Here is a 26185-nt window from a genome sequence, read left to right as displayed (position 1 = left end):
CCACAGCTGAAATGTCACTTAGTTCCCCTTGCTTAAAACCCAAACCCAACCACCACGCAGCTTCCTCCCCAGGATTCAATCTGTGTCAGGCCATTTGCTAACCTGGATCTCTGGAGCAGGTTCAATGACTCTTTCTCAAAGTGATTTGCAATCTCCGGGATATTTGCACTTTGGTTTCCACATTGTCTGCCCCAAAAGTGCTGCTGACCTGGGGACTGGCTTACAAAGCTGTAACATGCCAGCAAGGACATGCAGAGAGCATGGGACCTATGGTCCCGGGCACGGCCTGACCCTTAAGGGCTGCTGACAAGTGACATCCCACAGACACAAGCCCATCACATTAGGCTGTGCTGCAGCACTTGGGCCATTGCTTTAATCAGAGCTAGATCTGGATTCTCTGCTGTCAACTTAGTGGGTGACCTTGGAAAAGTCAGCTGGGATGGAACACAACAGCCCTGGGAGAGGATGGCAAAGCAAGCCAGGATCTCGGGATGAAAAGGTACTTAAAAAGTGACTTATAAAGGTATTTACCAAGAGAAGTGCTTGGTTCTCCTCCCCTCAACGTACACCGAGTAACCCCAAGAAGCAGTTTTCCACCCCTCTCAGTTTACAGTAAACATCTCACTTGTGTGCATGCAGCTGATTTTACACACTCATAAACCACATGTCCAGCACACGCCGGGCCGAGCTGGGGCGGCAGGAGGATGCTGCTGGGCAGCAGGATGCACAGACCTAATGCACTATGATCAAGAACCTTTCCTCTCCATTTCCATCCCAAGCTGCTGGCACCGTGTGGTCTCTGAACAGCCCTCCAAGCCCCATCACTGGGACAGGGGTCCTGTCTCCCCCCACCAGCCACACTCCTGATTTCCCCGCTGGATCATCCCTCCTGGGTTGCTGTATGGGAGAAGTGAGCCGCTCTTCTCCCCATGGAGATACCCACCAGCTGCAGGCTCTCACCGAGGGCAACATATAGACATCACCATCATTTGCAGGCTAAATATAAGCCTCTTCCTAGGAGGTGAGATACATAAATGCCCCAGGCCCTTGTGTTTGTCAGCATAAAGGGCTGCCCGTCCTTGCAGGGAGCAGCATCCAGCAACCCTCATCCCAGCAGCTGCTTGTCCCCCATCACAGCTAAGGGAAACTGAGGCACAGAGGAAGCAGGCAGAGTCACTCCTGGTCTGCTGCCATAAACAGCAACTAGTAGGGCTGCTCCATCACAGCTGGGGAAATCCAAGAAGGTCTTGGGTGTCACTGGAGGAAGAAGAAACAACATCCAGACCTGAATGAGAGAGAATTATCATCAGGACAGACAGTGAATGGCCAGGAAGAAAGGCTGAAACCAGCACGTGCTCCCCCATGTCCTGTCCATGGCACCCCTGTCCCCCGGGCACTGTGTGGGCTGGTAGAGGGAAGCACCTTTGCACATCTATGTGCTCCCAGCACAACACACTGTTTGCAGTAGGCACCCAGGCGTGGTTATTGCGGTGAACTTCAGTCCCATTCCCAACACCATCAGCATGAGATGATCACGTACATGGGAAAACCCATGCCTCGCGGATGTCCCTGCTCTGTCACATTCACTGCTCAGCACCAGGAACGCGTTGCTTGAGAGCCACCAAGCCCATAGGAGCACAAAAACACACATTACCCCCCATGTTTGCCCCTTCCATCCGATGTGGTTACCCTGGGAAGGGTTAAACCAAGGTTTTGCAGCGCTGCTGGTGTTCCGTGTGGCACATCCGGCTGAGCCAGCGCTGGAATAAACTCGTTCCTTTACCTTTATGCAGGCAGCGAGGAGGCAGCGAGGAGGTCACCGTGCTCTTGGCACCACATCACCAGAGCCCTTCCAGGTTGGGCTGCCCAGGGGAACGGGTGTCCTGCAGAAGGTGGATGAAAGCCATGGGGTCTGCAGCCCCACTGGAGAGCCCTTCCATGTAAGCCGGCATGCAGGGAGAGGTGTGGGGAGCCAGAAATGTGCTGGACAAGCTCAAGAGCTGGACGGGCTGTCTGGGAACAGAGAGGAGCTGTGTGCTTCTGCCTTTTATTGCAGGTTCGCTGTTGCCGGGGAGAGGCTTTAGGCTGTCATCCAGCTAATTCACACCAGAGAGACAAGCACTTGAATTAGTTGCATTATCTGCGCCCGGCTAAAGTGGACAAAGGATTAAAGTGTGCTGAGCACCACCACCGTGATTTGCATCTCAGAGCCCCTTCCCACGGGGCCCCCCTTCTGCTCCCAGCCTTGTTTTTTGTCCTTTGGGCTGGGAGCCAGCATAAGAGCCCTGCTTACAGAAGTGATGCCGAGGTTAATATTGCAAAAGGGCTTCATCAAAGCTTTTAGTGGCTACTGAAGCAGAAGTGCGGGCCGTGAGCTGCGCACACAGGGGATGAGCTGCCCGCGCAGCCACACGCTCGCCACCCTCCGCTTGACCAATCCTTGTCTCAACCTGAGGTATGGAACTAACTTTCTGCCCCTGTGGCATATATGAAATAATGAGCATAATCAAACTGTTATTCATCTTTAAAGAGGCACACAGAACTCAAACGTGGCTGTTCTGCTAGGGAAGATCAGTGTTTGAGTGCTAAATAAATATTGCACCATGTTGCGACCTTATGGGTGCTTTTCCGAGCTCATCCAGCTGCCAAAGGTGTTTTTTTCCTTATGCATGTTTATTCATGTGGATGGGGAATGCTATTGCGATGTGTTTCTTGTAGCCAGTCTTAAAGAAGTCAAAGCTGGGATCTCTCCAAAGAAGCTTCAGCTCTAACCGGAGGTAAAGCAAAATCCCATCTGTGATCACTGGATCCTAATGACTTAATGGCTTTAAAACTGGTTTTTCCCCACTAGCACTGTGTGGGTAGGTGCAGCCTTCCTGCCAGTTTCACCCCAGCCCTGCTGCCACACGCAGACTTTATATGGTTCTATTTTTCTTGGCATTTGTGGGGTTTTTCCTCCTCTTCTGGGCACGAGGACTGGGTGACCTTAGCAATTGCCAGCAAGGGGACTCCGTATGATGAAAGCAGGTGAAAGGGAAAATAAGGGCGGGAATTAGGTAAGGCCAGTTCATTCCTCAGAGGAGGTGTGGTCCTGCCCTGTACCTGGCTGTGGCCACAGTCTTGTGAAATATAAAAGGGGAAGGCAGTTGTTCCTTAAGCAATCAGTTGCCAGGATCCTGCGGCGAGAATGAAGGGAGGTGCTAGAAGAAATGCAGAGCAAGAAGTCTAGAGAGTTAGCTGTAAAAGGTGTGGGACGCTCCGGTGCCTCCAAGCCTTGGGAATACCATCAGCTCTGCCCCATAGGCTCATTCACTGGGCTGAGGGTTGCATGGTAGCTGCTCTTCCTTCCCCAGCAGGCTGGCCTGGGAGGAGAAAGAAGCTGTCATGTCCCAAGGACAAGCAGGAGAACGCAAAGCTGCCAATGCCCAGGACCAGGGCTGGGCATGGATGGTCCTGCTGGCTGCAGTGGTGCTGCAGGCCATGACACTGGGCTTCCCCTCCTGCATCGGCATCTTCTTCACGGACCTGCAGCGTGACTTCCAGGCCAGCAACAGCGAGACGTCGTGGTTCCCATCCATCATGGTGGCTGTGCTGCACGGAGGCGGTAAGTGATGGGGATGCTCTCCACCACCTCCTGCTGCTGTGTGGCTGATGAGGAATGTAATGAGGGCACTGTTACCATTCAGGTTACCATTTTCCATTAAGGTATTCCATGGTGGAAGGGACTGGGAGGTCAGAGCAGACTGGCTGGTTGGCAGTGCACAGCATCTCCTAACTGCTTTGACCACACCTAAGTTTCCACAGATACCAAGCTCCCTTTTGCCACTCTAAGCGACACCCAAGACCCTTGGTCAAAGGAGGTGAATCCCTTTCTCTCCCAGCATCTCCAGACCAGCGAGAACTTAGTTATTCCCCATAGCAGCTCTTTGAATGAGCCACTAGGTAGTGCTGGAGCTTAGGTGCTTTCTTGGTTCATCTTGCATCTGTGAGAACCCATCTTCTTCTATGTTCCACCTGACAAGTGTGTTCTTGGTGGCTGAAACACACCTCAAGCCAAGCTCCTCCAGGCTGCTAGCTGAGGCAGAGGATTAAACCAGCTTCCTGGGCGGTGGCATTGGGTGCACACCCAGGCAGGGTGGATGTGAGCTGGATTGATGCAGGATGTGGGTCAGGAGGCAGCCTCTGGGTGAAGGGGGTGGAAGGAAGGTTGTGCTCTGTGGGTAGTGGAGGGAATCACTGGGTTTTCCCTGCAAAGATGATGTGGGAGGTGACAGGACATGGTACCCAGATCCCCCACGCAGATGGATATATCTGCACAGAAGAGAAAAACAAGTCCCCAGCAGCTCGAGGGCTTCCCAATGAGAGGATGGTCCACATTGCTGCTGACCCCTCCATGTACAGCTCCTTCTTACCTGATAAACAGAAACTACCCAAACTGAACCAGGCAAACAGCAAAGCACCCATCGACAGCCACATCCCTGAGCTGCTTCCTGAGTTCATACCTGCCCCTTCCAACACTGGTGAAAGGTGGCACTACAGGATGAAGAGAATACAAAGCAGAGCCCTGAGTCATGCTGCTGTGAAGGCAGTGTCAGGTTCACGCTCTCCTGTGCAGGGCTTGGCTCACAGCCACAGGAGAGAGAGTTTGCACCTTAGAGAAGCAGTTGGGTCCAGAGCTGCAAGGTGCGGATGGAAAGAGAGCTCAAGGGAGGCAACCAGGGGAGGAATTATCACTGAAGGTCAGCAGAAATAGAGCAGCATCCTGGGGGGGTTGAATTTGGAAGCTGCTGGGTATTCCCTGTGCTGCCTTCCATCCCTGCTGTGGTTAGTGGGACGGAGCCAAACGGGACCTGCTGGCTCTGGGAAATGGTCTCAGGAGCAGCCCAGTCCTAACATGTCCAGAAGTGACAAGTCTGGCAGCATCTGCAAGAAAATATCTATTATCCTATCTGTTCTGATGGAGTAATTGTTGTGTAGGAGGCTGGGACCACAGTAAAAGGCACTATAAAGACGGCCAATAAATAGATCTAAGAGTTATAAATTAGTCAAGGAAAGAACAGCCTCATACTAATGACATTCAACAACAGAATTTGTCAGGGCACAGCCAGTGAGTTACAAAAGGCTTATTACTCTGCTTGCCAGTTATGTCTCCTGTTGCAGGCTGTTACAGCAGGGAGTGCTTGTTCTTGTCCCCCAGGAGTGTAAGGCAGGAGTAGCATAACCAGGAAGAAAACCAACAAAAACCAGACATAAAGACTCCCTCTCAGGTCAAGCATGTAGGGCTTCTGCTGCAACTTCTGACCTCCTTAGTGGTGGGCCAGGCTCTGTTTGGTTCAGGTTCTTCAGTTACATCCATCATCCTGGCACTTAAACTAAATTGCATTCTGCAATGTCACCGGTGTCTCTTGAAGATGCTGCTCTCTTTTCTTCTCCTTTATTCTTTTTAATTCAGAGAAACTGAAGGGGAAGAACAATATTTGTGGCAAAAACAGGTAAAGGGGCAGGGAAATGGACAGAGCAGCCTGTTCTCAGGGCGGTCAAGAAGGTCCCAAGCAGGAGAGCTATGGAAGGAAACAGGGAAGGACACAGTGCAAACAATAACTCATCAGTTAGGAAGCCAAAGTTATCTCATTGCCCATGTTATGTTTCTAGGTAAAAGTGATTAATGATTATTTTGTTATAAGAATGGTTTGAGAGACCTCAGGATCCTGAGGCCATCCCCAAAAGGGTTGTTCAGGCCTCACAGGTTCCTGCTCCTAGATATTCACACACATGTAACTCGCAACTCACACTCATACAAATGCAGCACTTTAGTTGCTATTATTTTTGCAAAAGAAAGCACAAAAGCCTCAGGCAAGTGACAAATAACGTTTGAAACCTAGAAAGCAAGTTAACAGGAATAAGTAATGAAAATCCCTTATACTTTTAGAGCCATTCTCATCGTTTTGGAGCGTTCAATTCACGACTTCTGGCTACTGGGGTCGGTTAAACTGCAGAACCATCCTTAATATCTTCAGCAGGAGGAAAATAATGCAGTCACCATTTGCTGAACACTTCTTCAAAGTCTGAGGTGGAAATCTCCCAAGCAGATCAAAATACAGGCAGCTGCTCTCCTCATTTTAATAATGGTCCCCTGTTCACTCCATTATGTGGGTTCTATTTCAAACCAGACGTTGACTTAGGTCACAAATATGCCACAGGTTATTTTCCCTGCACTGATGACTCCTAATTCTGAAACTTACAGTCATTTGGCCTTTGCTCATATAACCTGAAGTGTTCAGAAGAGAGGAAAAATAATAAACCCTGGAAAAACCTGAACATCCTCAAAGGAATGGAAAAAGAAACTCTCAGATCCTCTTCTCATGCAGAGAGAAGCATGTTTCCCACTAGTGGGCTGCAGGTCTGAACTAACTTTTTCCTACCCCAAAATGAAGGATGCTAAATGATATTAATAAACTAGTAATTTACCACAATCTCATGGAATTCACCAAAACTCTATGAACAGTAAAGAATTAACTGACTTTAAACACACACCACCATGGCTATTTGCTCTTTTTCTCATGAAATAACACAACTCTTTGCTATAAAGCCTGCCAGCAACGTAGGTGCACAACAGAACACAGGTTTGGGCCCAGGAAGGGCAGAGGTGGGCTCTGGTCCATCAGAACCACCTGGGTCTCACTCCCACCTCTGTGGTGTTAGTGCTGGAGCGGCAGTGGGAGCTGGGATGTGCATGGTTTGCTCCTAGGCTTGTGTCCTGTTGGGAGTGGACACAGTGAAACCTTCCCACCCTGCCAGGTAAGCCAGGACAGGCACGTGCAAAGAGCTGTGCTGACAATAACAGTATTTTTCTGAAGAAGATGACTTGCAGGACACTGCAGGACTCCACAAGCTGCAGCTTGGATGCTACTGCCTGAAGCTTAGATCAATTCCCATGTAGGCATGAATATACCTCAGCTGTATTCAAATGATCCTCCTCAATGATGTCTATTTTCTCCCATTTTTGGTCTAGTTCAGGGTCAATCTGTCTTCTCTTGCAAGGAGTTTCACTAAGGGAGAGGACACCACAGGCAATTCAGGAGATTTTGTGGCAGAATATTTGAAACACACAGTGAAAGGAGTGCAAATATGCAAACAGAACCATCATCCTGCTTAGCATCTCTTATTTGGAGGCACAGAAATCCAATCCTTTCCTTTCTCAAATCATTCCCAGAATTTATATGACGTGAGAACAGATTACACTTGAAAGTCCTTCTGCCATTCCATTTCCAACTGTTTGAACTAAAATCTACCACAGAGAAGCTTAGAAATCCTACTTGATGGCCAAAATCCAAGCAGATCACAGAAGCCTTCCCCTCAGCTAACAAGTCAACCAAGCTCTTGGAAGGATTAGGGACTATATATTCTCTCCCTGGCTCCCTTACCACATTATGCTGGATAACTGCAGCAATCCAGCAGGCACAGAGAGTTCTCTTCCTCCCTAACTGCTTCCCTTTTGCTTATTTGGTGCCAGGGCCCCTCTGCAGCATCCTGGTGAAGCGCTTTGGCTGCAGGTTTGCGGTGATGCTGGGAGGGCTGCTCAGCAGCGTGGGCATGGTGTCCAGCTCCTTCTGCAGGTCCATCAGCCAGCTTTACATCACCGCTGGCTTCATCACGGGTGAGTACCACAGAGCAGCAGGAAACCCGGTGGCTGAGCTTCACCTGAGAGACGGGGAATGGCGATTCCCGACTATGTGCTCACTTTGTTCCATTCATCCATGAAATAGGATAAACCAGGAGCAGCAGGAGTCATAGAGCAGCCAGACTTGCCCTTCGCACCCCTTCAACACGCACCTCATCCAGCCAAGCTCACTGCAAAGTGTTTCTCTCTGGAAAAACCTTCAGGTCTCCAGAGGGCAAAATGGAGAGCAAAGATGTCTGTTCTGTTTAGCAGCTTCTCAGCCTTTTGGCTGTGAGGAAGGGAGGGGGCTTTCAATCTTGGAATGTGTTGGGATAATATAATCTATGATAACATCCCTCCCAAGTTCCCTGGGTTTGTATTTCACCACTCCCAAGCTGGGGCAGTGTGGAGACACCTAACAAAGGAACATGTTGGTTTTGAACAGAAGTAACAGACGGGAACTTCTCCTTTCCAAATATTTCTCCTACGTGACTGACGTTCAGCTCTTGGGGGTTTTCTAACACAATGAAGAGATTCATTTCTTCAGCCAGGCTATGCTGCTTTGGGACTAATCCCATTGGATCTTGAAAACTAGATGGTGTCCACTGCATAGAGAGAAAACCAAGTAACTCCCTGAGCCTTGATGGAAGTGTCAGGAAAGCAGCACTGCTTGTTGTGTGCAGTATAAAAAGTTTTTAATGAACGATTCCATAACAATTTTAGGAATGGCAGACTGCTCAAAATGTCAGCTTAGATCAGTATATTTAGTATAGAACACAACTAGTTTAATTTATGCACAACATCCCTTCTGTGGGGTTTCTGAGTATGAATCACTGCGGGTTGTGCAGCCTGGCAGGTGAGGAAATGCTTCAGAGGCAATAAAGTGATAAAACCATAGAATGGTTTGTGCTGGAAGGGACCTTAAAGCTCATCCAGCTCCAACCCCCTGCCACGGGCAGGGACACCTTCCACTAGAGCAGGTTGCTCCAAGCCCCTGTGTCCAACCTGGCCTTGAACACTGCCAGGGATGGGGCAGCCACAGCTTCTCTGGGCACCCTGTGCCAGCGCCTCAGCACCCTCACAGGGAAGAACTTCTGCCTAAGAGCTCATCTCAATCTCTCCTCTGGCAGGTTAAAGCCATTCCCCCTTGTCCTATCTCACCTGTGGGTACACCCTGGATTTAGGCTTTTTGCACCCTTTAAGACAACGCAGAGGGATCATGTGCTGTCATTTGCTTTTTTATTCTTACCTTTAGGCCTGGGGTCGTGTTTCAGCTTCCAGGCAGGAGTGACTGCACTGGGATACTACTTCGTACGGTGGCGAACACTGGCCAATGCCATGGCATCCACCGGTGTCTCTCTGGGTTTCACGCTGTGGCCGCTGCTTTCTCAATACCTGCTGGATGAGATGGGCTGGAGAAACACTTTCCTTATCTTTGGAGGAATACTATTGAACTGTTGTGTTTGTGGAGCCATCATGAGACCAGTTCAGCTCGCTTCAGGGTCAGTGCTACAGTCACCCAAGCCTGGAGAGGAGCCAAGGAGAAGAGCAGAAGAGACACAGCTGTCCAATGGAGCATCTTCTCCGCATCATGAGCTCCAGAAGCAAAGCAGAAGGACTGCATGCTTCCATGTGCTGCAGAAGTACCTGGCTTTTGACATCTTCTGTCAAAACAAACGTTTCCAGATATATACTATTGGCGTGACCTGGATGATGATGGGGTTTGCATTACCCCATATCTACCTTGTGCCTTACGCCATCCAGAACGGGGTGGAGGAGCGCAGGGCAGCTCTCCTCATCTCTGTGATCGGGTTCATCAACATCTTCATACGCCCCTTCACGGGGCTGCTCTCGGGACACAGAGTCTTCTCAGGGAGACGCATCTACCTGTTCAGCCTGGCCGTGCTCCTCTGCGGGCTGAGCAACTTCATCTGTGTGGCGTCAGCTGAGTTCAGCGTGCTCATCATCTACTGCGTCATCCTCAGCATAGCCATGAGTGGCATCGGGGCACTCACCTTCCAGGTGCTGATGGATGTGGTGGAGATGGACAGGTTCTCGAGTGCTCTGGGGCTCTTCACCATCGTGGAGAGCATCACACTCCTCCTCGGACCCCCTCTCACAGGTGAGAAGCTATTAAAGCAGGCTGGGGAGAAACTGGTTGTTTAGACACTGGTGAGAAGTGTTTGGGAAAATAAGAAGAGAAATAAGGGAGATTTCAAACCCATGCAGGGAGGTGAGTTATGCAAAGGGAGGGATATAAAAGGGAGAATCAGAAACGAAGGATCAGCCCTTTCTCACAGCTGAAGGAGGGTCATTTCTGCAGCTGCCCAAGTGTCACTATGGCAGTTTGTCAGGTATGGGAGTGATAAAAGGTTTGTTCCAGTGAGCAGCAAGACAGAGAGGAATTACTGTGGTAGGATCTTGCTGTCTCTGAACTCTTTCACTTCTTCGTCAGTTCGCACTGTTTTATCTACGAAGTCTCAAGGAATTGTGAACGGCCCAATAAACAAATTAACTCTGATCAGAATTAATACCAGTCCTACATTATACGTGAGCCTTATAGTAAAAGCTTCTGTTCGCTCTTCTTTCCAGGTTCTAGAGTGTATTGATTTTTCTCTGGAGACAAGAAAGGAGCTAGATATGAACCCAAAGCCAATAAATGATTCACAGATTTCACAGTTCACCCCTGCATGTACCTGTTCCTGCAGCACAGCAGCAAATTTAAAAGACCTGAGCATGAATGAGGCTTTAGTTCTCTTCTCCAGACAATGAGCTGTGTGCTATTCAGCAGGAAAATACTGTCTGTTCTAAGGACAGGACGATAACATGCACCATATTGCATGGTATTCCCTGGCATTAGTGGGTCAGTCCCTTTTTTCTGCTAAAGAAAAGTGCAGCAGGACAAGAAACATCACCAGTCTTTACTGAAGAATACAAGCAAACAAACAGTACTCCAGTATTCCCATGTAAATAAGTAGCCTACAGAAAGCATCATACATTTGACCCAAGTATCACCTTTCCATCTCTAACATCAGTGTTAAATTACTCATTTGATATGTCACACTTTAAATGTTTTATACTGAAGGCACTTAATGTTAGTCATGATGCTTTCTGTGTTGTGAATTGCTTTCTCCCTGATTACACACTATTAGAGACAAGGTTTCAGTTTAGAGACCCTAACGTGTCCATCTGGGAGAGATTTCTCTATTTACTTGTTCTGTTTTCTGACCTGGCATATAACAGGGTCACCGAGTCCAAGATCCAGTGAGTGGCACAACGGTCCTCTGCTGAGTAAGCAAAACGAATCAGCACGTTGGGGAAAACTCCCAACTTCCTTTTTTCCCCTTGATTTCTCTGTGTATTGTGATCTACCTGATACAAAAGCACAAACATCACTTGAGTCATGACTACAAAACACAACCAAGCCCTGGAATCTAAAGAGAATTTACCTCACCTGTGGATGCTCATCTTTTGTATATGGCAGTTTGCTGAGTGATTTAGGTTTAACATTCATGTGATTGTCACCCCGTTGCCTTTAGTGTGCATCTTCTCTTTGACTAAGCTGTGGCTTCTATTTCAGGTGTCCTGGTAGATATAACTAATGATTTCCACTACGTCTTCTACAACTCCAGCTTCTTCCTGATCTCGGCTGCCTTATTCATGGCACTCTCCTTCTGTGCTCTGGAAAAGAAAACCAGACTGAAAGAGGCTTCCAAAGTACCTGTGGATAATCCTTCCAGGTATCAGTACAGTGAAATGCCAACTGAATCACAGCCTGAAAGTCAACCCCCTCCAGCAGTCGTGTACATCACAAGCATATGAAAAGAAAAAAGACAAATAAAGAGGAACACAAATGATTATGTGGCCTGTACAAAGCTACACGTGGCCCAGCACTGGTGGCAGATGAGAAACCAAGTGTCTGCTTTCCACAAATGTCATCATCCTTCTGCACTTCCACTCCATGGAGCCGTGTCAGACTCCAAGTGAGTGATCTGGACCACAGGCTGAGCCCAGAACCCAGCGCCAGCCAAAGAGATGAAGGACAAAGAGAACTGTGCTTCCCCAAAGCAAACCCTGGGATAACAGCCATGGTAACCAGCACCGAGACACAAAAGCTGTGTCAGTTCAATTGGTGTAAATCAGTGCCTTTAAGTCACTGGAATCTCACATGCACATTCCAGTTGGTAACACTGGATAATACGTATTAATGGCTATGCACAATGGTCACTCTTCCACAAAGAAGTATTATTGCCTCATCTGAACACATGATTTTGGTGCAGAATGTAGAGTTTCCTGGTTGCTTTCCATGTTGGGGGTGGCAATTTCCACAGGAAGGCTGTTATTATTTTCCACATCTCTAAATATTGTACGGAAGCTGCTGCATGTGCTGCAGAACTCAGCCAAGTCTCTAGTAAGAGCAAATATTTTCTTCTATGAGGTATACACACGAGTTCTTCATGCCAAGGACATTTTCAAAGCCTCAAAGGTTCAACTCCAGAGCATCAAAAAGAAACGAACCAACCAGCCTTAGAGTGCCTGCTTTGTGTAACTAGTGACATCCCAAGTGCTTCTTGATATACCATAAACAGGATCTGTGGCTTGTGTAAATACACTTCCTTTCAGCACTAACTGGGACCCATTGTTGCAGGGGGGGAGTGGTAGCAAAGGTGTTACTAGACCTAACAATAAGTGTCTACATCCTTAGAGGGCCAAATTCAAAGCCACTGTAGTAAAGGAGTTTGCAGTACACAAAGCCCTTGTGTAAATGAATCTAGCTCTTTAGTCTTAGACTCTCAGACTTCATACACCAGCATTCTCTATATTATAGAGTGCTTGCACAAGCAGAACTACATTTCTTATAAGCACAAGCATAACTTACAGAGGAATCTGTGGGGAAAAGTACATTGAGAAAAGTCAATGTTATTGACTTCCACATCCATACAGCCTTGACTAGAAGTAGCTTTTCTTGCTACACTCCTGGGAATTACACTCATAACTACTAAGATGAGAGCTGCATGAGCCTTCAGCCTCCCTCGGCATCAGCTTGAGTTGCACAATGGTTATGTTCTGTATCATTCCTTATCTGACAGGAGCAGATAACACAATCATAAAATTGATTAGGTTGGAAAAGACCTTTAAGATCATTTGAGCCTAACCGTCAACCCAGCACTGCCCAGTCCACCACTAAACCACATCCCCCAGTGCTACATCTGCACATCCTTTAAATCCCTCCAGGGATGGTGGCTCCACCACTGCCCTGGGCAGCTTGTTCCAATGCTTGACAGCCCTTTCTAATCTAAACCTCCCCTGGAGCAACTTGAGACCATTTCTCCTTGTTACCCTTGTTACCTGGGAAAAGAGGCCAACACTCACCTCACTCCATCCTCCTGTCAGGCAGTTGTAGAGAGCGAGAAGGTCCTCTCTGAGCCTTCTCTTCTCCAGACTAAACCTCCCCAGGTCCCTCAGCCGTTCCTCATCACACTTGTGCTCCAGGCCCTGCACCAGCTCCATTCCCTTCTCTGGCCCTGCTCCAGCACCTCAATGTCTCTCTTGTAGTGAGAGGCCCAGAACTGAACCCAGGATTCAAGGTGCAGCCTCACCAGTGCCCAGCACAGGAGGATGATCACTGCCGTGGTCCTGCTGCCACACTGGTGCTGGTGCAGGCCAGGATGCTCTTGTCTACCTGTGCACGCTGCTGGCTCATACTCACAAAGCACTGTAGATGAAGACTCAACACATCAGAACCATCAGAGAGACAGAAGCATAACACGGGAGTGAGATGGAAGAAGTAACAGCTTTCAGCTTAGCTGCAGAGCTTTTCTTTAGGACTGGTACATCAGATTCCCAGCAACAAACCCCAGTTTTCACCAATGCTGTGGGCTCCCAGGGCAAAACAAACCAGTGGAACTGAAAAATAAACCTCACATTGAATGAAACCACTGGAAAACTGACTCCGAGGTCTTCAGAGACTATAATGGCTTCACAGCTGGCTTTTACAGTGGGAAGAGGTATCACCCTTCAGAGGGGTTCCTGCTCCCACAGCTCAGCATCTTCTTCAGTACTGCTCTAGGATTACTGAACCAGTAGGCTCTGCACTTCCTGGTCAAACATACACTTACATGACATGGCTAGTGGGAGATAAAAATATCTGATCTTGCCACATGTGTTTATTAACTGGTGCAATGCTTACACGGTCCATAACTACAAAGTAAACAGGGACTGGTGCTTCTCAGCTTATGGAAACAACGACTGAAGCAATGGCTGTACATTCCTAGGAAAAAGATGGGGCTTTCTCTCTCCCCCCCCGAAAAAATCAATGAAAAGGGCCAAGTCCCAAACCTTTCCTAGCTATTGCAAATAAAACAGCTAAGCTGCTGAACACATTGCCGCTTTCCTGTGTGTAATTCTTACGTTTTACGTTCTGATCACCTTTCTACACTCCTTTTCTGTTTTCTTCCAGAAACATGGGGTCATATTGTCCCATATCTTCCCACTGCTACAGATGTCCTGGGCCAAACAGGTAAAACATGGTGTAAACTACAACCCATCAAACTTTACCACGGGAAAACAAAGGTTAGTTGAAGGAGCAATAGAACACATCTGTGTGGAGCCAATTGCTCTATCTGCAATGCTTTAGCCCTAGAGCTGGCTCATAAGCAAGGAAATGCGTAATCTAATGCATGCCTGCAAGATATAAGGAAGGAAAAAGAAGTACTCACCCACTGAACTGGCACAAAGGGATCAGCTCCTCCTACACCATGGCACGGAAATCTGTTTTGACTGTTTCTTAGCTGTGTGCAGCAGTGGAAGATGATTTAGGATGGGAAGTTAGGAGAGTACTTTATAGAACTGATGCTCCCAGACTCAACACCAGGGTCACTGGGGCTTATCTGCAGATAAGGCAGAGATGTTTCTGGGCAGAAAACCAAAGGAAATCCATTATTTTAACGTTTCTCAACTGGTTCACTATAAACTTTCTAACAGCTTTACAGAACGTGAGCTGCCTCAAAAGAGGGTTGGTTACTTCCCACAGACCCTTTAGAAGTCATCCACAACCCACAGGTTGGAAATGAATCTTGGAGAGGGAAGAGAGAACATTTTAGGCTGTTTCCACAGGTAAATCAGGTGTCTGAGCTCCCATAATAGAGGAAACTACCCCTTCCTCCCTCCTCTGCTGTTCCAAAGCTCTCCTCTCCTAGCTCTCTTTTCAACCTGAGCTCCAAGCTGCCCTGAGCAGGAGCTTGTAAAGCATAACTGAAGGGACCATGCATAAAAACCACATTACCCTATAACAAAAATTCCCCCTCAGAGCTGTCATACAGGAGCAGTAACACTCAGTCCTTAAGAATCTTGAGGCCCAGAAGAAAAATAAAGCAATAAAAGCTCCTTTCATTAGTTTAAGGTCGTCCCATTATGCAAAGCAAAAACCCCCTGAAGCAGAGTTTATTTAACACCTACAGACAGTAAAATAACCCTGGTTTTAATTATGGCCAAACACTTACACCTCAGCCAGGTTATAAACCTCTGAGAACAACAAAAGTTGACCAGAACTAAATGTCCCAAGCTCCCCATGTCCCCTCTTGCCCTTTCCTGCTCCCTTTATCATTTCAAGTACCATTAACCTTGCAAGGTAAGCATTTCTGCAACGAGCACCTTTCCTTACTGCAATGAAACATTCACCAGGAAGTTCACATTGAAATCATGCGGGCTCATGGTCCTTCAAAGCCAAAGTAACACTTGGAAAAGTTTAATACAAACCCAAAGGAAGGTCACAGTAAACTTCCAAGCTCTGAAACACCTCAGAAGGGCAAAAGCACTCAAATGAAGAGCTTGGCATCCTGTCTGCAGGCCTGGTTGGTGACTACAAGAAAGGAAATGTAACTACTAGAAGTAGTAGTGCTTCTATTGAATTGTAACTTGCAATGTCACTAGACCAGCCCCTGGAGCAGTGAATACTCCAGCTATACCAGCCCATTCTGCAGTAACTCTTCTGGCAAAAAGCAAGTGCTTGGAGCATTCAGAGGATTAAATATATAGACAGCATCGGGTGAGTAAACAGCCAACTCCAGCTACTGCCAAGTGATCTTTCTGGATGGTCTGGCCAGACTCCCTGTAGTAAGTCAGCACAAAGACAAGCGGCACAGTGCTAGTACCAAAGCAGGTTGTGTGATCAGTACTAGTGTGGTCTGTTGGTTCTGCAGGGAACCTCTGAGAGCCACAGACCCAGAGGATGGTGTTAACCTCTCCTCCAGGAGGCAGCTCCGGCACAGCAAATGAAATGAAAAGTGTTCCTCACATCTAACCAGCTTGGATGAAACTCAGTGCAAGACAAAGGCTGGAAGGAGCTCGGCTCGCCGTTCCCAGGGTGTTCCTCTCTCCTGGTTACTTCTTGCCATGCACTGAATAGCATGACCTGGAGATGTGTCACCTGGAACAGACACCAGCCTTTTCTAAGCACCACTGTCTGTGGAACTGCACCAGGGGACAAAGTTCCTTCTGTGCATGCAGAATTACCCTGACAGACACGAGTCATTGCATTTTTCCTCTTTAAACACTGAGTTTCACCCCTTATTAGTCAAGCCCAGCATCCTTAATCGCTTCTCTTTGTGCTGACTAGCTGAAAGCTGTGTTTGCTTTCTCTTCTCCTGCTTTCTCCCATTAGTCATTTACTTTCCATGTAATGACAGATGTGGCTCTAAAGTGTGTCAACACTTACCACTTACAAAAGCATACATTAAGGGATTTGTTAATACATTAGCAAACAGTCTGATATGGAAGTTGTCTGTAGCACCTTTGCTGACTGCTTTCATGTATGTACACACATATACACACAAATATACACACATAGATATATATACACCAACTTCAGCTAATAATTCTAAGAAGAGTTGAAGCTGCTAGCACAGGCCTGGCTTTAATCTTTATATCAGTTGTAAATAAACACCTTCCCTTTCACATTCTCTGCCTTCCCACAGCACTGCAATGTTAAAAGCTTTAGCATTCCTGCACTCAGTGTAGTTTCTTTGCTCATTCTTCTATTTAATGTGGTCATGGGCAGGTAGGTTACTACACCCAGCTGTGTAGTAGATGATTAGCAGCCCAACACACTTGCCACCCGTGCCACATAATCAGTGCATCAGTTCATCCTCAATTTGCTTTACCTGAAAATCAGCTGTACTTGAGATAACACAAAAGACAGCCTGTTCCCTTCCTTATCTACAGAAGAAACTTCATATGCTTAATTGCTCCAATAAAAGAAGCACCAATTTCTGCTGAGTTTACGTACCTTTACCTTACATATTTAAATGACATGAACCACAACTGAATCCACTTGCAGTGCCTGTAATCACGGTGGTTTCACAGGCACTGGGCTGGTTCAGAATGGGGTGATTACTCTGCTTTGTGCTTAAACCAGAGCACTCCACAACCAGGATGGAGTTACCTGCTGCTGGTTTCATTCACTCCTTGGCTTCCCATTTCTTTCCCTTTAGTTTATCCCACATGGAAGTTTAGTGAGTACATAGCAGTGAGTGAGGGTTTAAAGCAAAGTGTTTAAATAGCAGAGTTCTGCTGTACTCTGAGACAGAAGAGCCGAGAACCTCGACACACACTTGTTTGTGGTAGTTGTTAACAGGTTACACGGTCCACAGGGAAAGAGAGGATGGAAAGAGAAGAAGGAAAGGGAAAGGGTTAAAAAGGGAAAGGGGAAAGAACGGGGGGAAAAAAAGGGGGGGGAAAGGAAAAAAGCTGTAAAAGGGGGAAAAAGAGGGGAAAAGGGAATAAAGGGGGAAGAGAGGGGAAAAGAAATAAAGGGCGAAAGGGGGGGAAAAGGGAAAGGGGAAAAGAGGGAGAAAGGGAATAAAGGGGGAAGAGAGGAAAAAAGAAATAAAGGGGGGAAGGGGAAAAAAGAGGAAAAGGAGGAAAAAAGTAGAAAAAGTGGAAAAAGGGAATAAAGGGGGAAAAGAAGGAAAACGAAAGGGGAAAAGGGGGAGAAGGAATAAAGGGGGAAAGGGGAAGGGGAAGGAAAAGGAAAAGGGAAAGGAAAAGGGAAAAGGAAAAGGAAAAGGGGAAGAAAAAGGGAAGGAAAAAGGGAAGAGAAGAGAAAGAGAAAGGCAAGAGAAAAGGAAAAGAAGGAAACGAAGGGAAAGAGGAAGGAGGAGGAGGAGCCGCCGCGCCACGCCCCCAAGATGGCGGCGGTCGCGCCGTGCCTGATCCGGTGATGAGGCGGCCCCGCTACCGCTGGCCCCGCTCCACGCTGCGGGGCAGCCCGGGCCTGAGCACGCCCCGCCCGCGGGGCTGTCACCGGCACCGTGCGCTGCTGAGCCCGGGGCACGGCGCGGATGGAGCTGGGCCGGCTGGAGTACCTGCAGGCCCTGGTCACCGAGTTCCAGGCGACGGACAGCGCAGGTACCGCGGCCGCGGGCGGACCGCGGCGCCCGTGCGGGGCTGCTCCGCGCTCAGCGGCGCTTCTCTGTTGCAGAGGCCAAGGAGCAGGTGCTGGCCAACCTGGCCAACTTCGCCTATGACCCGCGGAACTACGAGCACCTCCGGCAGCTCCAGGTGCTGGACCTGTTCCTCGACATGCTCACCGAGCGCAGCGACACCCTCGTGGAGTTCGCCATTGGTAAGGAACGCGCCCGGCACCATGGAAAGGGGCTGAAAGCGCAGGGGACAGTGGGGCTGATGTGTGGTTTGGGGGTTCATGTCCCTCCAAGGGGCACACAGCTGCATGGACAGCACCACGCTGTGCTGGTACAGCCTCGTTTGGTGGGGAGAGAGGAAGGGGAGAGATGGGAGGCATCTCCCCTTCATCCTCATAGAGCTGCTGTGCTGCAAGAAGGATTCTTTATCCCCAAACTCAAACTGAATGAGGTTTTGATGAAATTACCTATAGAGAAGCAGACGTTAATGCATAAAATACATAATGCACATGTGTAATGTGCAATGCTCTCATTCTGCTATTGACAATCAATAGTAGAATTGGCAACCAAATTCCAGAATAGCTTCTGGAATACTTACTTGAAGTCTTTTAATAAGCCCTCTGAGGAACTGCCTTATGGTGATTCAACATGATCCAAAGATAAGTTAAGGGGCCAGATCCTAATTGTGAGTGATGCCATGAGCTGACAATAAATATATTTGATTTTATGGTTTGTGGCTGAGCTACACCAGGACATGGCTGCGTCTTAAAGTGTCAAGTTCAAGCATGCCGCACCTCTTGGCTTGTGCTGTTGGCTCCATTCTCTGTTTTCCTCTAACACCTGCAATGAACTGCTGGCTTTAGCCTCTGTTAGGGTTAAGGGATCCTGGAATTCTGTGGAAGAGGTTATGTCCAGCAGTAACAGTGCCCTCTAATGACATAAAGGAGAAGGAATGTTGTGGTGGAAAACCTTGCCAAGGACCCGTTAAGAATTTTCCATCCAAACATCCCAGATGCTTATTTCTGTGTTAGAAGAAAGGGCTCAGCTGTGACTTTGAATCTTAGCATGAAAAAGCTGAGGGGGTGAAGAGCTTCTCTTGCACGCATCAGATGTTTTCTCTTGCTGTTCCAGGGGGTCTTTGTAACCTGTGCCTGGATAAAAAGAACAAAGACTACATCCTGGAGGCAAACGGGGTAGAGCCCATCATCAACTGCCTCTCTAGCTCCAACGAGGAGACCGTCATGTCGGCGGTCACAACGCTGATGTACCTGACGACGCCGCAGTCGCGGCCGCAGACCACGGCGCTGCCCGTGGTGGAGTGCATGCTCCGCTTCTCCCTCTCGGCCAGCAGAAGGCTGAGCAACCTGGCAACCATCTTCCTGGAGGATTACTGCACCCCGCTGCAGGTGGAGGAGGCCAGGAGCCTGAGCAAACACACTGCCGTGGGGATTCCTCTCCCCAGGGACTGATCCTGGCAGGATAGTGCAGATCAGAGAATCAGCCAGGTTGGAAAAGACCTTTAAAATCATCCAGTCCAACCATTCCCCAGCACTGCCAAGGCCACCACTAAGCCATGGCACTGAGGGCCTCATCTGTATGGTTTTTGAGGGTGATTCCACCACTTTCCTAGGGAAAAAAGAGGGAGATCTCCCTCTGTTTTCCCAGGCCTCCGCTTTCTGCTCAGCAGGTCAATAGTGGTGCCAGGAACAACCTTAAAGAGGGAAATTAATCACACCAGCACTGGGTTTAGTTACTAAAGAGGATGTATAGCACTGCCCTGTCAAGTCAGGCCAAGCACACAGCTGAAACTGAAAGCAGATATTTAAAATAGAACAGGTCATGGCCATTGGAGAGCAGGGTGCCACGTGCAGCCCAGCACCCAGCCTGCACCAATAACCCTTCCCAGCAATGAGTTACTGGGCAGCTTATATCCCACCCTGGTTCCTGGCTGGTGTTGCTGCAGCTCTTCAGTGTCAATTCAAAGGACTTTGAAATGTCTCATAAACATTATTGCTTCTGCAGAAAAAATAAGGTGTTTCCCTGCCCTGGCAGTTTGCAGCCTTAGTGCACCTCTTTAGTACCAACTATGCCATCCTGTCATCGTGGCACAGGCTAATAAATCACTGCACAGGGCAGGTTGCAGCTATCCTATAAATGGGGAAGTGAAAAGCTGTTTTTCTTTCATTACCACTGGTGAGAAAGGTGAATGTTAAATAAAGGGCTCACGGCAGCCTGGCTCATGGGAACAGCTGTCTTGTAAAACCTTCTCTTAATAAAACATTAACTTAAATGCTGTGTAAACAGTTTGGTATAAGCTCATAAATATTTCTCTCCAGCACTTGCAGCCCAGCCTTCGCCCACTCTTACTCACGCACATGGGCCAGAAATGGAAGCCAGCTTCCTGTCCTCTCTTCGTCAGCCAATGATGCAAAAGGTAACCCAAAAGCCAGGGTGGCCAAATACGTAACACCAACAGGGTTTGGCTGTTGCACACGGTGTTCCCTGACAGACACCCTCGCTGCGTCTGCTCTAGTTTCAGAGCTTTACTTCCTCTTTTTTTCTTCCCTTCCACCCCCAGTCAGCACAAAACAAACAGGACTGAGGTTAAAAACACACACACACACATAAATACAACCCACAACTGCTTGTATTTTATCGTTTCTCTTCACCAGAAGCAAACATCCCAAACTCTACAGACATAACTAACTGCAGAGCAATCTTCCAGACGCATGGAGCAGCATCAGCTCTGCAGCGTGTCTAACAAGGTCAGCTTATGTCTTGTTATAACTACTCCCAAAGTGCTTCTGCCTGGATGAGAGTGCTCACTGCCTCCTGGGAATGGGATTATTCCCTGCCAGTGGGAAGAGCATCCCCTTTGTGCACTACTGCCTGCGCTTGCTTTCCAAGATGCCCTTCCAGTCATCCGCCCAGGACAGCAGCCGCCTGCGTGGGGGCTGCAGCTGGATGTGCCTGTTGTGGCAGCAGGTAAAGAGGATGTGCTCCCAGCTCGGGTTGGGCTCTGCGCCTGGGGGCAAGGGAGGAGAGCTGGGCTCAGGCAGGGGGTTCCTTCCCGGCTAACAGCAATCCATACAAGTGCTTTCCAAACCTGTAATGGTGTCCTTGTCGTCAAACAGCAAATCCGCAGACACGACGGTCTTATCTCGGGTTAGAATAATCCGCTCCACAAACTCAGGTCCCAGATGTTTCTCTACCCACTTATACTGCAGAGGTAAGAGAGAAAATGCTCCTGTGCTTCAGCTCCAGTCACATCAGCCCCAGCAGAGCAACTCTTCCCTGCAAACCTACATCTGTGTCCATGAATCCCCACTGCAGAGACTGGCCATGGCCCAGGACACTGATTTAACCTGTATTCTATCAGCAGCACTGTGCTTCCCATGCCTAACCACTATCGAGTCTGTGAGCAGCACTGGCTGCTGGCCCAGAGCACGTGGATTGTGCCCATCCAAGTCATTCCAGTGATTTAAGGTCCCCCTCTCGTTCTCATGCCAGTGGCAAACAGGACCGATTCCAACACTGAAGCCTCCTCTTAACTCAGCACTGGCCTCTTTCAGGACACTGGGTGTCTCAGGCTCCGCATTTAGACAGAGTAAAGTTTTATTGTTGAGGATTCTCCAGTGTGGAATCCCCTGGGAATATCCACCCCTGTGAGCCATGTTACAACAGCTCCTTTGCTATCATAGGTGGAGCAGCAGGGTCACATCATGCCAGCTCCGAGAGCACACGTGCCCCACAGTAAGGACACTGGCACCACGTGGCACTCCGAGATTCCCTGTCCTGTGCTACTACCCTGTGTCTGGGAAGCTGCCCGTCAAACAGAGGGATCCAGGGAAGCCTGGCAGCTGGAGCCAGCCACTGTCTTTATAAATGCATGACTCTGGCTTGGATGGTGTGATAGAACAAGGCCTTGCAAAAGCAGCAAAATAAAACCCAGTAAAACAAATTCTCTCCCACCTTTTCCAGGACGCAGTGCTCGTACTTCTGAAGGGGACTTGTGCAGATAAAGACTTCGGTGCTGAAAAGAAACACCATCCATTAGCAGTCAGGGGGAAGTACGTAAGGTAATGGAAAAGGGCTGCGGGGTGCAAAGCATCCTTACTCCTCCATGCGGATCATCTCCTGCATTGCTTCAAGGGCTCCTGGAATTGGATCCAACCCTAGAAAGAAGCCAGGGGACTCATAGACACTGGCTACCTTAGCCTGCAAGAGACAGGGGGACAGTCAGCAAAGCCCACCCATGCCTTTATCCGAGCTCTGAGCACCACAGTTGTCCAGTTACCCCATGTGCAACAGCCATCAAAGGGCCAGTGCTTTAGCGCGAGGTGATGCTTCACACCCAGAGGGGATTGTAACATTTCTCACCTTTTGGGTTCCAGCTCAGGCACACAAGAAGGAGAAGTTACTCTCTGGTGGCTCGTCAGGAGTGAGGAGGCAGAGCTGATCCTGACCTTGAGCAGCACCACAGACACAGCACTGACCGACAGCTCGGCTGGCTGATGTCTGGTACAGGGGGAGCTCATGGTTCACCCCTTCCCAGCAGGTCTCTCCCCACTGACTCTTGTGAAAATCGAAGGAACAAGTTCAAGGCTCCTGCTCCTCTGTCACGTCTGACTGGAATTTGCTGGTGGCTCAGGAATACACCAGGGCTGAGTGGGCAGCACCAGCAGGCGCATCCCAGCAGCGTTAAGGGCTGAATCCAGACCTAAGCTTCGTTCTCAGACAGACAGGTTAAACTTCTGATCTCTTTTCTACCCTAAAACATGTGAATCCCGCCTTCAGTAAACTTCAGAGGTGTCAAGGCAGCATTTTCCACTAGCATTAGAGTCAGACATTCCCACAATTTGGAAAACTTAGTTCTCTGTAAGTATTCCTCAAAGGCAGGCTGGCAGCTTCGCTTAGGAACTGTACCACACTGCTTTATAGTCCAGCTGACTCCTTGCTCTATTTCACCAGCAGACACCAACATAAAGCCCATTTCAATTAAGCAGCAATGAGAAGTCAGCACTAAACAAGTCTCCTGGATCATGGTGCTCTCTCAGCTCTCCTAATTTACCACTTCTCATAACTCAACAGCCAGACATGTGGAAGCACTGCCTGATTCCACATGCAGATCAGAAGAGTTAAGGTGAAGACGTGGAGATCACATCTGCCCAGATCCCTGCTTCCAGGCAAAGCCTCATCGATTTAAGCAACAATTCCCTGGAGCTCTTCCTGAGGAGATTCAATTACAGAACCAGGGCTTGTATCTGAAAGCTCTTTTATCCACTGCAAGACACCAGAAACGGGCAAGTTTCCAGCATGTCACAAGAAAGCCTGGCTTTGCTGGAGAAAGAAACTGGAATTGATGACTTTTAGAACCAAAAACCATCTTGCCCACCCAAAAATGTGACTACTCATTCTCATGCCATCGTTGCTGAATGTTTCCTTTTAACAGAGTGATGTTCTGCAGGGCCCCTCCTGCATCACCCTGGCAGAACTGAGGTCTCTACAGCCACAGTATTCACATAAAGGAGCTTTAAAACCTTATTTTTCTGCCAAATATACCTAAACCAGCCCAGAGATGCAGAGGTGGCTGAAGGAGGCAGACACACAACCACCTAAACCTCATTTCCTTAGGAAGCCAGGCTAATAACAAACAGTGAGATAAGAGCTTTGTGCAACTGCTGATCTGCATGGGATTCAAACCAGTTATCTGGTTATTGCATTGACACACCTAAAGGTCTGGGAAGGAAGAGGATGAGCATGAACCAAATTAGGGAATGGGAATGCCAGGAATAGAACAGGACATGACTTTCAGGACAGATCACATTGTAGCCCTTCCAAATAAAAGCAAATAAAAATTTGCTTAAGAGGTCTTAATGACCTCTTAAATTACCTGCCTTTTTCTTTTTGGTCCTTCTAATGGGATTCACTTAAGGAATACTCACTTAAGCAATAAATCAGGTTTGGTTCTATAAATGATAAACAATTCATGCCCATTCCCCATATTTACAAATTCCATGTTCAGGAAGTTTTGAGCATCAATAGTCATCCATTAGAGCTCGGTCAGTTTGGAGCCTGTGGAAACGCTGCCTGGAGCCAGCACTCCTGTCTGGCCCAGGGTGCAGGAGCCTGAACCTTGCTGTGGAATGGGAGGAATTGAATGGGAATTGTCATTTTTCAGCAGTAAAAGAACCTCTGCAGGCCCAGGACAGCATCTTAAAATGAGCAATGAAAGTGTATGGCACAGCCTGGATCCGCAGCCTGGATCCGCGTCCATTCCATCTTCTTACAGTCCCTGAGTGTCCTGAGCTAACCAGAAGGAAGCATGATCTGCATTCACAGTATTATTAATTTTGCCTTGCAAATTGACGTTCCCTCAGTCATTAGCAAACATTTACAAAACAGAAACCATGTGCAGGGATGGGGGGTACCACCAGCGTTTTACATAGTTCCACATGGGTTATCTACCACACACTCTGCTTGTCAGAGCACGCAGAGGGCATGATCGAGGTGTGGGGTTTCATTAGCTGTGCAATGCACAGATAGTATTCCTATTTTTCATCCTGCTGCAGAGGCGCATTAGTACTTAAAGTGCTCAGAGAGCTTTAAGTTACTACTTACCTTATTATTACTTATTATTTTAATAATGTTAATATTACTTTTTAATACTGCCAATATTACTTATTAAGTTATTACTTCTGCATAGTAATATGCATACCACAGAGAGGTTCATGAGTAGGAAAAGAACGAGCTGAGGATGGTTCAGCAAACAGATTCATCCAGTTATTTTGAAGAGAGAAGCAGCTTTTGCCAATTAATTCCCGCACACACATCCCTGTGAAGGGCAGGAAATCCTCCTGGAAGAAGTCACTAATCACCACCATACAAATGCAGGCACGAAACAGCCCTCCCCTCTGCTTTGTATACGCACAGCGGGCAGGAAGAGATTCCCTCTGCTCCCAGCAGGATACACGGCAGGAGCCTCCGCTCCGCCAGCACCGTCCCGGCCGCGGCACTCACCGCCAGGTCCCGGCGCAGGCCGCGGTACTGCTCCCGCACCGAGAAGCCGCTCCGTGCCGCCAGCTCCACGCGGGGCTCCGCGGGGAAGCGGGCGCTGAAGCCCCGCAGCACCGCGCCCTCGAAGTCAGCCACGACGCCGTCCATGTCCACCAGCACCCGCAGCGCGCCGGACATGCCGCCCTGCGCCGGGAGCAGCGGCACCAGCGAGAGCCGTGCGGGAGGCACGGCCTGAATATGCATGAGCATGGGCGGGGAAGGCGCGGATCGGGGGCAGCCCCTCGCCCCGCACACGGGTGGCTTCTACCAGTGTCTGGGGGTACTTGCTTAAGGGTAAAAACAACAGCCAGAGCCGCTCCAGGCATCTCGGCACCATTACCACGCTCCAACCGAGACAAAGAGGGCAGCGGATGGAAGGGCAGCTCCGCTCAGCTGAAGTCCCAGCAACCGTAAAAGGAGCATTAACAAGTTGCACCGGTTGTGGGGCTCGCAGAGGAAACGGGATTTGATTATTTTCCTCCTCCAAGGGCAGAAAACAAAGTGGGCACGATTTACATGCGGGAGCCACAGCGCATTTACCAGCCACGAGCAACAGCACCCCCAGATGTAGGAGGGGAGGAGCACGTTAGAGCAAATCCGGTTTTATAGGTTAAGCACCCAAGGCTAGGGCTTCCCAACAACTGGTTCGGAAACAGGGTGTTTTTAAGCACTGGTTCTTCCAGGAGGAGGGTGGAAAAGGCACCAGCAGTTACACTAGTTCTGTGCAGATCCACTGCTTTGGGCTTACCATGCAGCAGATCCCCTCCAGGACAACAGAGACCTCCATGGGTTGGTCTCCCCTCCCTTGTTAGGGTCTCATTTTTGTGAGGAGAATAAACTTGCCTCTGTTTTCTTGGGTATTTTAGATAGAGCAGGTTATAGAGATCCCACCATATCACACACTCTCTGATCTAGACAATAAAGAGGCAAATCAGACACTTGAAGGGAAGATGACTCCGGACAGCGACTTCAAACCAGGTACACAAGGTCTCCTCCTCTGCTGCATCCCGCCTCTGTCGGAGGCTGAGCCAAGGCCAGCTGAGAACAG

The 26185-nt window shown here is 48.7% G+C and overlaps 3 protein-coding genes and 1 long non-coding RNA gene across 10 annotated transcripts; 2 read left to right on the top strand and 2 right to left on the bottom strand.

The window, feature by feature from the left end:
- The first annotated feature begins 1766 nt into the window (after positions 1 to 1766).
- Positions 1767 to 14043, top strand: SLC16A5 (solute carrier family 16 member 5). Of its 5 annotated transcripts, none has more exons than XM_030505734.1 (6): positions 1767 to 1856; positions 2057 to 2455; positions 3354 to 3604; positions 7514 to 7657; positions 8916 to 9782; positions 11241 to 14043. In XM_030505734.1, exons 2-6 carry the CDS (start codon positions 2391 to 2393, stop codon positions 11480 to 11482), a joined length of 1569 nt encoding a protein of 522 aa, XP_030361594.1. In that variant the 5' UTR covers positions 1767 to 1856; positions 2057 to 2390; the 3' UTR covers positions 11483 to 14043. The 5 variants fall into 5 exon arrangements, with proteins under 5 accessions (XP_030361594.1, XP_030361595.1, XP_030361592.1 ...); XM_030505735.1 differs by having other exon boundaries at positions 1767 to 1940; positions 3357 to 3604; XM_030505732.1 differs by having other exon boundaries at positions 1767 to 1940.
- Positions 7795 to 8992, bottom strand: LOC115616478. Its single transcript, XR_003994303.1, has 2 exons — positions 8910 to 8992; positions 7795 to 8265 (listed from the first exon to the last, which is right to left on the bottom strand). It is a non-coding gene; the product is annotated as an uncharacterized LOC115616478 (long non-coding RNA).
- Positions 10563 to 26166, bottom strand: NT5C (5', 3'-nucleotidase, cytosolic). Of its 3 annotated transcripts, none has more exons than XM_030505742.1 (5): positions 25102 to 26166; positions 22199 to 22299; positions 22054 to 22114; positions 21188 to 21302; positions 10563 to 11341 (listed from the first exon to the last, which is right to left on the bottom strand). In XM_030505742.1, the coding sequence occupies exons 1-5, from the start codon at positions 25345 to 25347 to the stop codon at positions 11319 to 11321; spliced, it is 546 nt and encodes a 181-aa protein (XP_030361602.1). In that variant the 5' UTR covers positions 25348 to 26166; the 3' UTR covers positions 10563 to 11318. The 3 variants fall into 3 exon arrangements, with proteins under 3 accessions (XP_030361602.1, XP_030361601.1, XP_030361600.1); XM_030505741.1 differs by lacking the exon at positions 10563 to 11341 and adding an exon at positions 20336 to 20506; XM_030505740.1 differs by lacking the exon at positions 10563 to 11341 and adding an exon at positions 20711 to 21106.
- On the top strand, positions 17803 to 20371 carry ARMC7 (armadillo repeat containing 7). The gene is made up of 3 exons (XM_030505743.1): positions 17803 to 18067; positions 18141 to 18284; positions 19213 to 20371. Exons 1-3 carry the CDS (start codon positions 18001 to 18003, stop codon positions 19548 to 19550), a joined length of 549 nt encoding a protein of 182 aa, XP_030361603.1. The 5' UTR covers positions 17803 to 18000; the 3' UTR covers positions 19551 to 20371.
- Positions 26167 to 26185: the final 19 nt, after the last annotated feature.

This window comes from Strigops habroptila, chromosome 14 (genome assembly GCF_004027225.2).
Source record: "Strigops habroptila isolate Jane chromosome 14, bStrHab1.2.pri, whole genome shotgun sequence".
Taxonomy (NCBI): Eukaryota; Metazoa; Chordata; class Aves; order Psittaciformes; family Psittacidae; genus Strigops; species Strigops habroptila.
Note: the sequence above shows the minus strand (reverse complement) of the source record. Positions and strands in the feature narration are given on the sequence as shown.